Below are 12,515 nucleotides of genomic sequence, written 5' to 3'. Positions count from 1 at the left end.
CTGGATGGCACGACTGTTTTTTGGTCGTTGTCATTTTTCTGCATGACGAGAAAACCGTTTTTGCTTTGTGAAGCTGCCGTCCTATGGGAAGCAGACTCTGCTTACAGAGAGCCATGGCTGGGGTTTCATTTACCTCCACGGAATATGGCCACACTAGGCCATGAACACAATTCACAGTAGCCACGTTACGAGCCACAGCGAATGGATGGACACACATCCAAACATGGTGGAGGGCAGACACTGGGCCCTCCACAGGGCTTCCTCTCCAGCTCCCAGTCTGGTGGCTGTGGGCCTGCGTGTTAACCCTGTAGTGTCGTCACTGAGACTGAGACCGCTGGTTCTGTGGGCCACGCAGAGGCGGTGCCTGGGAGCGTGTCAGCCTGGTGAATTGCAGAGCCCGGACGAGCATGCTTTGCCTGTGGTGGGTTACGGGGACTTCACAGAAATATTTACAAGCAACTGCATTTCGGGGGTCTGCCCTCCTGCCCGCAGCTCCCTCCATCTGGTGACATTTCCCAAATGGGAAACAGCTGCTTCTGACCCTGGATCCAGATGAGGCCACCAACGTGGATGGAACACGAGCCTTCAGGGATGATTCTTGAGTATAAACGGGGCCGTGCTCGGAGGAACCGGGTCCCGCTTGCTGGAGAGCCTCTGCTCGGATGCCCCAGGGCCACTGCTAAGACCTGGGACGCCTCCATGGCATGGCTTCACGCACCAAGGCAGTGGCCATGGCAGCCTCTGGTGTATCTGGTCCCTGCTGGCCTCTTCTTCGGCAATCGTGCACTGCAGAGTTGGGAGCAGTCCCAATGTCCTGTGCCACCACTGGCCGCCAGTCCCTAGGAGCCTGCCCCAGGCTTCTTCTCCGGGATGATGCAGCAGTTGAGCATGCCTGCAGTTCCAGGGGCACAGACGAGCCTAGTTAAAGCAGATGGAAAGAAACCGCCATGTCTCTTCATTCAAAGTCCATCTTGAAAACTAACTATTCAGCAAACCAAACTCTTTGAAAGCCCCACAGAGACCTGATGAAAGGAAAGCTGACCCATCCAAAATCGCAGGGAGCCCAGGTCAAGTTCTCTGCCAGGCACCCGCTCCCTCAAGGCATAAAACTGCTCTCTGTACTTAGATCTCTTGTGATGTGTCCCTTTCTACCTTTGTTATCCTTGTTCTGTACTCATGCCTTTCTCCCACTGGCCCAGCATCTCTGAGAAGACCAGAGGCTGGTCTGGGCACAATTTCCACTCTCCCCGGCAGCCAGGACCATGCCTGGTTCTAGTGAGTGCTTGGCTAAAAACAACACGTGTGTTTAGAAGAGACCCCTTGAATATTTCTGTAAAAGGAAATAAAGAAAATCCTGTCAAAGGCAGGCCTGGAAGGAGGTTTCCCGGGACCTGCTCAATGCCAGAAAGGCTTTTTTGTTTTTCATTTTCTTAGCATGGGAACCATGTGCACGGGTGTTGGAGCCATGGGCACATGAGGCAGACAGCTCTTCTCGTGGGCGCTGTAGCCCCCACGGGCCTAACCGTGCAGCTCATTTCTGTGCTGGACTTACTTTTACAGCTTGAACAGAGATATCTGAAGTCTGGCCAAGATGAAGTTGACTCACATTTTAGGAGTCAGTTAATAAGATTTAGTAACACTTGCGTTTTCGTCCTTAAGGGCTCACTGGTGTCTGTTGGCTCTACCGTGGTCTGAAACACATCCACAAGGGAAAAACAAGAGTCTGGGACACTTTCTGCAGTCGAGACCCCCAACCCGCCCTCGGCCTCCCCGAACGCCAGGTCTGAGCACTGCAGCAGGCTTCCTGTGGTCACGGGCTCTGCATCAAGCCACTTTGAGGACAGGCGGGGAAACCTCTGTCGTGTCTTCCGCGCACAGCTCAGAACGCACCCACCCAACCTGCTATTTGGCGCACAAGCACATCCGCATGGGCCTCCCTCAGCGATAAAGACACCGTCCACGCTGGCGGTGTGATATTCGGTGCCGACATCCTGCGCCCCAGCCGGTCATATGGCCGCCATCCCACAGGCTGTACACGGCAGTCTTGACCTCTGAAATTCCCTCCTACCAGGCGTAAAGAAGGCATCTCAGTAAGAAATCCTTGTCGTGTCCCTGGAACGGGGTACACATTCTCTACGGAAGATAGCACGGCTCACTTAGCTGGAGGCTGCTGGACGCGAACCCTGGTCACGCAGGGGTTCCCAGAGCCAGGGCACACGCTTCCTGCCACGTCTGCGTCATCCAGTCCTGTGCAGTCCCTACAGGTTCTCATCACAGTGTTTGGACATCTAGAACGCTCCCTGGAGGAGGGAGAAAAGCAGGGTGGAGGTAGGTGAGGGAGGGGACAGAGGGAGGGGACAGGGAACCAGGAACACACTTAAAAGCAGAACAGCCAGGATGTTTTCAGCTGTGATCTGGAATACCAGCTGAAAAAGGAACTCAGGTGGCTCTGGGGGTGCCTGGGGGACTCTGTTGGTGAAGCGTCTGCCTTCGGCTCAGTCGTGATCTCAGGTTCCTGGGATGGAGCCCTGTGTCCATAGGGCTCTCTGCTCCATGGGGAGCCTGCTTCTCGCTCTCCCTCCGCTTCTTTCCCGTTCATGCTATCTTGTTCTCTCTCAAATAAATAAATCTCTTTTTTTTTTTTAAAGGAGAGAAGACGACACTCAGGATATCTGTCTTTCACCGAGGCCCGCCCAAATGCGAAGGCTGATGAGAGGACTCAGGGCTCTCCGCTGTGCGTTCCCTATGCAGAGTCGCAAGTGCTTGGCAGATCAGGGGTTTCAAGCCCTACGTTGAGGGGAGGTGATGAACTTGTGTGTAGGGAGTCCGGTGAGACGATTTATCTGCGGTAAAACATCCTGGCATGTCCCTGGCATGGGACTGAAGGGGTTTTCCCAAGAAATGAACTCTCCTCAGTTCCTGTATTTCCTTTAATTTAACCCAACAATGTGCTTGAAAACCAGCCAGTCCCTAAGCTAACGGGGCTCTGGAGCCAATGTCCGCTTCCACAACTCCTCGCTGCCCCAGAAGCAGGAGACCCCTTCACACATGACCTAGAGGGTGTCCAGGGGGAAGACCAATGACAATGCATCAGGAGCATCACACAGCGATGGGGCTTTGGGGACAAGCTCAGACTCTCAGGTGGGGCCTCTGAGGACGGCTAGGAGTCCGACTTCTGACCTGAGCCCTGGTGTGATGTGGTCCCCTGAGGAAGAGGGACGAGGAGGCCACGGGGACCCTGGATCTGGGGGAGGCTGGGGCTGGCCCTGGGGACCAGGCTGGGGCTTCTCTGGACACTGGCTCCGCTCCTGCAGGCTTTGACGGTGATGCCTCTGACAGGGCCGTGTGTGGCCGGAGTGGACTGCCCAGGCACCAGCCTCCTCCCTCCCTCTGCTCTCCACCAGGCACAGGCCCAGGGCCTCCAGGGCAGGACAGATGCATGGACTCGGTCCCTGGCCGTGTCTGGGCCCTGGGGACCTGCCGTATGCATGCTGCTCGCTTGGGCTTTGTTTGACTCTTCCTCCCGGGTCCCCTTCTCACCTCCTCCCCACAACCCCCAGCGGAAAGTGCTCAGGACAGGGAACCTTTGCCTTCTTGGGCTCTCCCATGGGATCATGGCAAGAACTGCGATAAATATAACCCTCTATTTAAACCCAGCCCATCCCTCTTGGGAAAGAGAGCGTGCCCCCGGTGAAGGCTTCATAATGGAGGACCTTTGGAAAGTGGGGGACAGGACTCAAAGGGAGGGCTTTCTTCTCGGTGACACGTTGCTAACCGTGTCTGTGTTTGTGTCCACCGTGCACCAGCGGGACCCCCTCTATGGGGCGGCCCTCTGACCTGGGCTGCAGACTCTGGGCCCCATCCCCACTTGCTGGCTGCTGGTTCCACCTGAAAGAGCTCATCTGTTTGGCGGGATGGGCCGGTGTCCTCTTGGCTGAGCCGCCCCATGGTGAACGGGGATGACAACCAGTCTGCAACCTGTGGAGAATGTCGCAGGTCCTGGGCCGGGAGGCTGCCTGTGCCCTGCTCTACCACTCCCATCTGCAAGTCGTCCTCTCGTATCTGAGCTCGGTGAACGGGGTGGCCTGACTTTCCGGTGGTGACGCATCAACGCGGCCACTGTGGAAAGGACCTGGTTTGGGCAGCTTCCCCTATAATACGAGAGGAGGGAGGACAGTCACCTGCCTCCTCAGATCAGGATTCCCTCGGGCCTGGGTGGGGAGAGAGAGAGTGTGTGCAGGTCTGCTGGGAGCTACACTGTGGCCATGGGAAGAGGGGGTACCCGTGGCAAGAATGGCAACTGGCCAAGTCCCCCAGGATGGCCCCCTCCTCCTGCTGCCCCGGCTGCCCACATCCCCGTCCCACAGAGATGTCTCTTCTGGGTGAAAGCTGTCCTCACGCTCCTCTGGAGATGTCTGGCATGGAGCTCAGCCCACGGGCTCCGGGCTCCAGGATGCCTTGGGGGGCCAGAGCTCACTGCCTGCAGCTCTGACATGCTCTGGGCCTCGAGAGCCAGTGACGCAGCACCTTCGTTGGCAGCAATGTGTTAACTATGAGAACGCCCACCGTCTCTGCGGGGAGGCTGCCTGCCTTGTGTTTCCGGGAGGGGACGCGCCTGGGAGCAGCGCCTCCCCCAGCATGACGCCGTCTTCCCTGCCGAGTATGGGCAGCAAAAAGCCTGAGTTCTGGAGATCTGGGTCTGCATTGTGCCCAGCCTCCAGCTGGCTGTGCGGACTCGGTGAAGTCGTTAGGGGCCCCGGGCTCCAGCCTTCTGGTAGAACAGGGACCACGATCTTCTCCCACTGCAGTCAAATAAACCTAGGATGCACCTTCTCTGTCGTTTTTACAAGCAGACTTAAGCAGCGTTAAGTACTCTCGTTGCCACCACTCATCCCAGAACGTTCTGTCTTCCTGAACGCAAACTGTCCCCGTTAAATACCAGCTCCATCCCGCTCCCCTGGCACCCACCCTCTGCTTCCTGTCTCCCTGGATTGGACTCCCTGCAGCCCTCCTACGGGGGCCCTGGGAACTCAGGTTCACCCTCGGTCATCAGGGGCGTTGGCGAAGGTGGTTGCCCGCAGCGCCGCCCAGGGTCGGGCACATAGTGAGTCCGCAGTGGGTTTTCCCTCTCTTCCTGCTCCTTTCCTTCCACTCCCTTGGACTCCAGAGCCGCCCGTGCATATGTGTGCGTGTCTTTCTCTCAAAGGAACCACGCAGGCCACACCACACAGTGGCGGACACCCTCCTGGATCAGGACGTGTGTTCCTGCCTCAGCGCTCGAACCAACAGATGGCTGGCTTCTCCCGCCTCCTCCTTCTCCTCTGCCCTCCAGTCCCGACGTTCCCCTCCCCACATGGCTCATCAACGCCCAAGCTTCCCGGTGTCTGTGGGCTGTCACAGGCTGTGGGACTGTCCGCTACTCCCTGCAAGTTAACTGAGCAGTCCTGGGGACTTGCACATTCTGGACATGCTGGGCCTGGCTTGGGCCCCCTCGCTGACGACCTCCCCTGCCCCCGCCGCCCAGCAGCCTCTCTCTGGATTCCCGCAGTGGCCACGTGTCTGTCTCAGCAGCAAAGTGTTTGGTCTCAGCCAGTGCTCTTCTCTTAGTAATGCACGGAATAGTGTCCCCCATAGGTCACACACACCTGGAACCTGCGGACATGACCTTCTTTGGAAATAAGGCCTCTGCAGGTGTGTTCAGCACGATGTACACTGGCCAGAATGGACCCTTAGTCTAATGACCAGCGACCTTGGAAGAGGAGCAGAATTTGAGGCAGAAACACAGATATCCTGTGGGGGGTCACCCCGTGGATGGAGGCAGGGGGGTGCAATGTGTCCATGGCCAGAACCCCAGCCATGCTTGCTACTCCAGAAGCGGGAGACAGAGACACGAGCAGGTCCCCCCACAGAGGCTCCGGTTGGAACCAGTCCTGCCCACACCTGGTGTCAGGGCTTGTATGCGCTACTTTGTTAAGTCACGGCAGCCTTGGAGAAGCCGTGCCCCCACCTTCCTCGAGACCATGGCATCTAGCCTCAGGGTGTCTGGAGTCGAACCAGTTTCTTTATGATAGACTTCTCAGCGGCTTCGGTGTGCTGTTGTGTGCAATAATCCTGGAGTGTGAACTGGTCACCTGCAGAGTCTTCTTGTCCTGGGACACCTGCTACCATTCAGATGGACACTGGCATGTTCTGAGCAGCATGACTAAGGCTGCGATCCCGCCCATGGTCATGTTTCTCACGTTGCTTCATTTATGATGGCTTCTTCTGTTCCTGAATGTCAGACCTCCAGACACTTTGGAGAGTGACCCACGCCCTGCAGGCCCTGGTGACATGACGTGGGTCACTCTGACAATTACCTCCATCTGGAACACGGGGCAAGAAAAACATCCCAGCGCTCACGCTCATGTGACCTGGGCAAAGCGGAGGCCTCTTCGTCTTCCGACAGCAAAGATTGTTTTAACACACACACAACCCTCTGGACGGGACCTGGTCCACGGTAAGTGGCTGTGGATGTGACCAGCTGTTACCGCTGGGAAGTGTCCTTGTGCCTTCCAGAAGCCTCGCATGTGGGAAGCAATTGCCGGCACCTAACCGTTGTTAGAATCGGATGATGGGTCAAGGTTGAGGACTCCCTCCTCCCGGCGCACAACTTGGAATGTTCTCTGTCCCTCCTCCTGAGCATCAGAAGCCGGGGAGGCAGCTGGAATGGGATGGCAGCGGCACATCAGTGATGTTCTATGAGCAGAGCCATAATCTGTGGGCTCCCATGAGTCTCAGCTGAGCCTCTGCACGAAGGTCCCTCTGGAGCTGGTGTCCCAGGACCAGGTGGCCCATGGGTGCTGAGCTCCAAGCAGGGAGGCACCCCACGCATGCCACATGGCCTCTCTGGGTGTGACGTGGGAGAACGTCAGCGTCTCGTGGCTCGGGACCCACTGGTCCTCCCACCATCCTAACGTGAGTTTAGTGGCTCTGCACCGCAGTTACAGGTTTGGACAACAGAACCCTGAGGCTCCGTTGGTTTATTTTCTTCAGCAGCATAAAGGCTGCGAGGCAGAGCCCGGGGCTGCATGGACATGCTCTGATCTTGGTTCCAGGTGACGTCTGTGGTAAGCTATGGCACCCAGGATCAACCCACTGAGAAGGCAGGGGTGCATGCGGGACCCTCCTCCAAGTTCTCCAGAGCCCCCCACGCTGGGCACGTGCCCTGCTGCAGGTGGGGAGGCTGCAGAGGGCCCACAGCACACTGGGGAGCAGAACAAGAGACTCTGGGGAACAGAAGCATGGAACCTGTCAGCCCAAGGAGGCCTTTACTCTTAGAACTGCCACTTTGGACGCCAGCTTCACCAGCTGGGGTCCGAGGTAACCCCATCTGAGTGCATGGCCATGCTGCCGGGGTGGGGGCTTGCCATCCTCCCAGGCACTCTGTCTGCTCGCCCTCTCACCTCTGTCCTCCACGGGTTCGGCTGGGCGGCTGGATGCCCCCACCAGGGCTGGGGACAGCAGCGTGCTTGATGCACAGGGGAGTTGGTTTGACCGTGCCACCTTGCAAAGCCCCTTCCCCCTTAGCTCTGTGGCATGGCAGAAGCTGGAGCAGGACGTGGGGGAAGAAGGGGAGGCCCCTCGCTCTCCTGTCTGCTCTCTGGGGCCTGTGCTCATGCTGGCTCTCAGCGGCTGAGCCTCCGTCTGGGTGTTCAGGACTCTGCTGGATGGAACAGACTAGCCTGGCCCTTAAATGAGTGAAAGAGGGTCTACAAAGAAGAGGAGCTATAATCTGACACCACTGTTTACCTTCAGAGAAGAGAACCATGGACAAGGACACATTTGGACAGAATGCAGTAATTTAAACACTTATTAATTCCATTTCCTACTATTTCATGAAATAAAATTCTAAAGTGTGTAGAAAAGTAAGGATCTTTAAAGTATTCAATCTCTCGAGTTTTGAAAAACAGAAGATTAATAATAGAAACCATTAAAGGACCCGCATAAATCAAGTAACATTGATGAGTGCCGCCTAGAAACAAGTTTACATTTACTGAATCAGGTCCAAGCCATTACTCGCGGCCCGTCTGTCAAGGTCTCGTCGTCAGAAGAGTTCTGACTCCCTGCAGACTCACCTGCCAGAAGTTGGCCACGGTGGCAGGCAGCGGTCCCTGGGTGGCAATGTAGGCAGGATTCCCAAGGTGGTGATCCATCTGCAGAGACAAGATTAGAGGAACAAAGATGAGCCAAAAACCTAGAAAACAACCAGGAAAGAGAACACGGCTAAGGAGGTGAAGGTGGCATGTCCCGGGCCAGATGCTGGCCCTGGGGTCGCAGAGTGAAAAGAGCAGGCCAGGCTTCCTTGCTGTCCCTTCTGATTGCGACAATGCTTGGACCTCAGCAGAGCCCCGTGGCCCTGGGCGAAGACAGGTGGGGCGCCCACGTGGCGGTGTGTGCAGGGATGCGGGTGTTCTAGACCAGCCCAGCCACGGACCAGCATGCATGGCCCCCACCTCAGCCAGGAGCCTTGGCCCCGGCCACCTGCCATGTAAGCTGCCCGCACCCGTACCCCAGGCCACGTGCAGGGGTGTGGCCAACACGCCCCTGTAGGAATTGCAGGGGTAGGAATTGGGAGAGGTGAAGCCGGGGGTCAGACCCATGAGACCCCCTTCAGGGTCCCAGAAGAATGAATGGAGGAGTGCATCCTGCCTCCCACGAAAAGTTAGCTCTTCTCACACGGATGCTGGTCCCCATTACCCAGAAAGGGGTGCCGGCACCCTGATCAGGCTGGGGGTCTGTGAGCGTGGGGTGCAAGACCTCCCCTGGAGATGAGCCCAGCCTTCTGGCTGCTCGTTTCCCATTCCAGTCCTACAGAGCCAGGCACGGGGCTGAAGACAGACAAACAGCAGAAGACGCTGTGGTGGGCATTCTGGCTGGGTGGTCTATCCAAGCACAGCCTGCTGGTCGAGACAGAGGGAGTCTGGTTTAAAATACCTTTGTTATGACATTTAATTCAAAGACGTCTAAGCAGGAGAATGCAGGGAGAAAGTGACCCAAGGAACAAAGCCTGGAAAAGGAAAGTGGGGGAAATGCAATCTGAGGGTCATCGAATGGACAGCCCCTTCCCTCCCGGGTCTTCCCGGCCCACTGTGCACCCTGGATGGACGGCACCACGGGGGGTGGACTGGGCCTTGAGCTGAAGCCTCACCTCGGCGCCAGGCTTCCGCTCCCCTGTCCGTCCCTGATTTTCTCCCATCTGGAGCTAAAATTTACTCTCCTGATACCAAGGTTTGAGGAGAGATTTAAAATCCTCTGTGTTTAAAGAAACCTGTTAAGAAGACATTTCCCAATACAATGAAAAAAGGAGGCGTTTTCAACACACATGGTTGTGTGGCAGCCCACGGGGGTGTCGGCTGTCTACCCCACAGCCATGGTGAGACCCGGCCCAGCGCTGGGGTTGAAGTTGCCGCGGGAGGCGCCGTCTCTGCATCTGGGGCGTCCTCGCAGAGATGACGGCCGTCAGCACAAACGGGTGCGGGGCCCACCTTGTAATTACGAGGCTCCTGGAAGATCGGATGCAGGTCAGTCCCACAGAACAGCTGTGGGACGCCAGTGGGGGTGGGGCAGGAAAATGCTTTTTCTGCCTCTGGTCTGTGGGTCCCGATTAAGACTGGGCCTCGTTTTCAGAACACGCATTTGTTGGAGGCAACAGCTATGTACAAAAACCCTGTCTCTTTCCAGCAAACAATTTTGCGTGAGAAGTAAAACCCCACCTCCTTTTCAAATGTGGGTTTTTGCCCAAAGCAATTTAGAGAGCACCACATTTAAAAATCATCAGTGTGTTCAAACTAGCACCTTAGTTGCTTTCAAACTGAGAAATCTCTGATTAACAGTCAAAACCTGAGGAGGGCTTCAGGAGGGTAAACAAGGCGACTCACTGAGGTTGGTGTCCGTGGTCCGCCATGGCAGGGGAGGGCGTGGACAAGGCCCACCGGTCTCCCAGGCCCTCGGCCACGGCCACGCGGCTGCCACTTGGCAGACAGTAGACAGCATAACGATCACAGAGTGGCGGAATGTGTCATGCAACCGTTTAACAATAATTCACAGACAATTAGGATTATTTCATTCTGCGTACATTCTGTTGAACAGAAACTAATCTGGACAGAAGTGCTTTGTATGTGCAGCAAGTATCGGGCAACAGAAGGACTTCTCACGGGTTTGTGCAATCTTTAACCCAAAGAGAATAAAACAAATACTTGACTAAGTGAACAGAAGCTTATATTTAAGATTTCCAAGGCAGGAGGAGCTCCCCTGTTCTTGGCAGAGAGCACTTCACTCGTGCGCACGTATGTTCACACATGTCCGCTCTGGGACGGGGGAGGAAATCAGCAGCTGTGTCTGGGCCCCGCGGTCAGGGTCCGTGAGGTGGGGCGGGTGGAGGGGAGGCTGCACACATGACCCCGTGGCCCATCGGCTCTGGGAAGCCACGTGCATATGGTGCGGACTCCCCTGTGCGCGCCGTGGGCGTGTGTTGCCAGTAACCTTGAGGCTATCAGTCAAAGCCCGTGCAGTTCACACCACGCCCTCAGGTGGCCTTCCCCGTGGACTGCAGGGCCCCCAAAATCAAACAGGACTTACGCCCAGTGACTGCATAGCAGGCGTGGGCCATGGGGTGCCGGTTCCCAAGTACGACTCACACCACCATTTTGCTCTCACAGACTGTTGATTCCACTGTCCATGCTCCTGGCAGGGTACGGAGAGGTGTGTTCCCATGAATTTCTGAATGCACAGGCCCTGCAATGCAGTCCCAGCCAACTGCTCTAGGCTGTGCAATGCCAGTTAGTAAAGGGGTGCAAGTGGCTTTCAGAAACTCTAACCTGCGTTACAAACTTGGCAACAGTGTCCTCAATAGTATGAACAAAACAGACTTTTAACCTCAATCATCCAGCATGCCAAGTCCAGGGACCCATGTCCCAAAGCCATTAAGAGCTCGGGGGAGAAGCCGGCGGGCTGCCCGCTGCTGTGTCCTGCGGGGTCAGCCAGCTCTGTCCAGCACGACCCTCATCTTGACCACAACCCAGGGAGCAGTGCGGGGCCAGGCCTCTCACTCCGGGCTCTCAGAGAGTAAACACGCACGTCTTCCTTCTCTATTCCTATCTGACTGCCCCTGCATCTGTTTTTTCTAAACTTTAGAGCACACTTCACAGACCATTTTCTTCAAAACAAGTGAGGATGAAGCCAGAGTTTTCAAGTCAATTTTCTAGACACCCAGTCTTTGTAGGGGAATTCACTGAGAAACGGTCGCTTCTGTAGTTGATGTGAGAGAGGCTGATTTAGGAGCCGAAGCTGTTTTCATACTTTTTTCTTCTGAGTTGGGATTCAAGTAAATTATAAAAGATAACATACACACAGAGGTGCTTGCGTGTAAGTGTTTTCTGAGAACCAGAGAGTCGGCTCCCATATTTGGCCTGTTTCTATGATATTCACGACACCACACCGGTCACCCTTTCCTGAGGGGTCCAGGTACGCCCCTCACATTAGTTAAATGTGTTCTGGATTAAAACGTTCAACAACTTTTTCTCCCTCCGTACACAGCGGAAGGAAGAATAAGTTTATTTTCGAGTCGGGGGGACTTTCAGACCCATCCCTGGTCACGATGTATGTGGCGTTTCGAGCACACGGCATGGCAGGCGTGTTAATGACCTGCCTCAGTCCGCATCTTCGGGAAGAGCCGGCACCCCCACATGCACCCCCCCACGCGCCCCCCACCATATGCCCCCCACATGCGCTGGGCAGGAGCACGGAATTCCCATTTACTTCCACAACCCCTGCTCTCAAAGCCAAGACTGCACGTGGCTGGCGCGTGAATGACTTCCCCGGGATTCAGTGAGGACTAAGGACAAACATGACGGATGTAATCGTCATAGTTTCATTCCGCACAGCCAGGGTCTTCTTGGGCTGCAACTGAGCTTTCCGTTCAAGTGCAGCTGGGAAGCTCATTGTCACCGTCCCTCAGTCATTTCAGAAAGGTACCACGGTTCATTCTTACGACCCAAATGAGGAAAAAGAATTCTGGTGTGAAATGAAGGGGAAACATAAAATATGGCTTAAATCCCCTCTTTCTCCTGGCATCGCCTCACAACCCGTGCCATGGCCCCGTGGGGTCAGGGTCGGGGGTGTAGTCCCTTGTTTCCTGCAATGGAGGTGAGGGGTGTGGGAGCAGCTTGGGCCCCGTGGGAGCACCAGCCGTGTCCAAGGAGAACACAGCTTCTGCATTGACACTTCTCTTCAACTGGGGATCACCGGACAGTGGGACAGTGGGCCATTGGAACCTGTCAAATAGGCGGGGCAGTCGGGGGAGGCTGGATGCGCCCCAACTCTGAACGCTCACCATTTAGCTTGAAAGTAACAGCTCAGTCCTCTTCCTGGCCCAGTCACATGGTTTATGCCCAGGACGAGGAGTCCAGCAGGGGGACATGGCGCTCCAGGAAGTTCTGCGCTGCCGGCACCGTGGCCTGCCGTGGGGGACCACGTCC

General features: G+C 56.1%; 1 protein-coding gene across 1 annotated transcript in view; it reads right to left on the bottom strand.

The window, feature by feature from the left end:
• The window catches only part of LOC123929383 (receptor-type tyrosine-protein phosphatase N2-like), an 87,087-nt gene that overhangs the window by 47,881 nt on the left and 26,691 nt on the right, over nucleotides 1–12,515 (bottom strand). The window contains exon 7 of the mRNA XM_045984961.1: nucleotides 8,115–8,192. Coding sequence (XP_045840917.1) covers nucleotides 8,115–8,192 — 78 coding nt within the window. The remainder of the gene's footprint in view (nucleotides 1–8,114; nucleotides 8,193–12,515) is intronic.

The sequence above is a fragment of the Meles meles genome, chromosome 18 (genome assembly GCF_922984935.1).
Source record: "Meles meles chromosome 18, mMelMel3.1 paternal haplotype, whole genome shotgun sequence".
Classification (NCBI taxonomy): domain Eukaryota; kingdom Metazoa; phylum Chordata; class Mammalia; order Carnivora; family Mustelidae; genus Meles; species Meles meles.
This window is presented reverse-complemented; position numbering and strand designations above follow the sequence as displayed.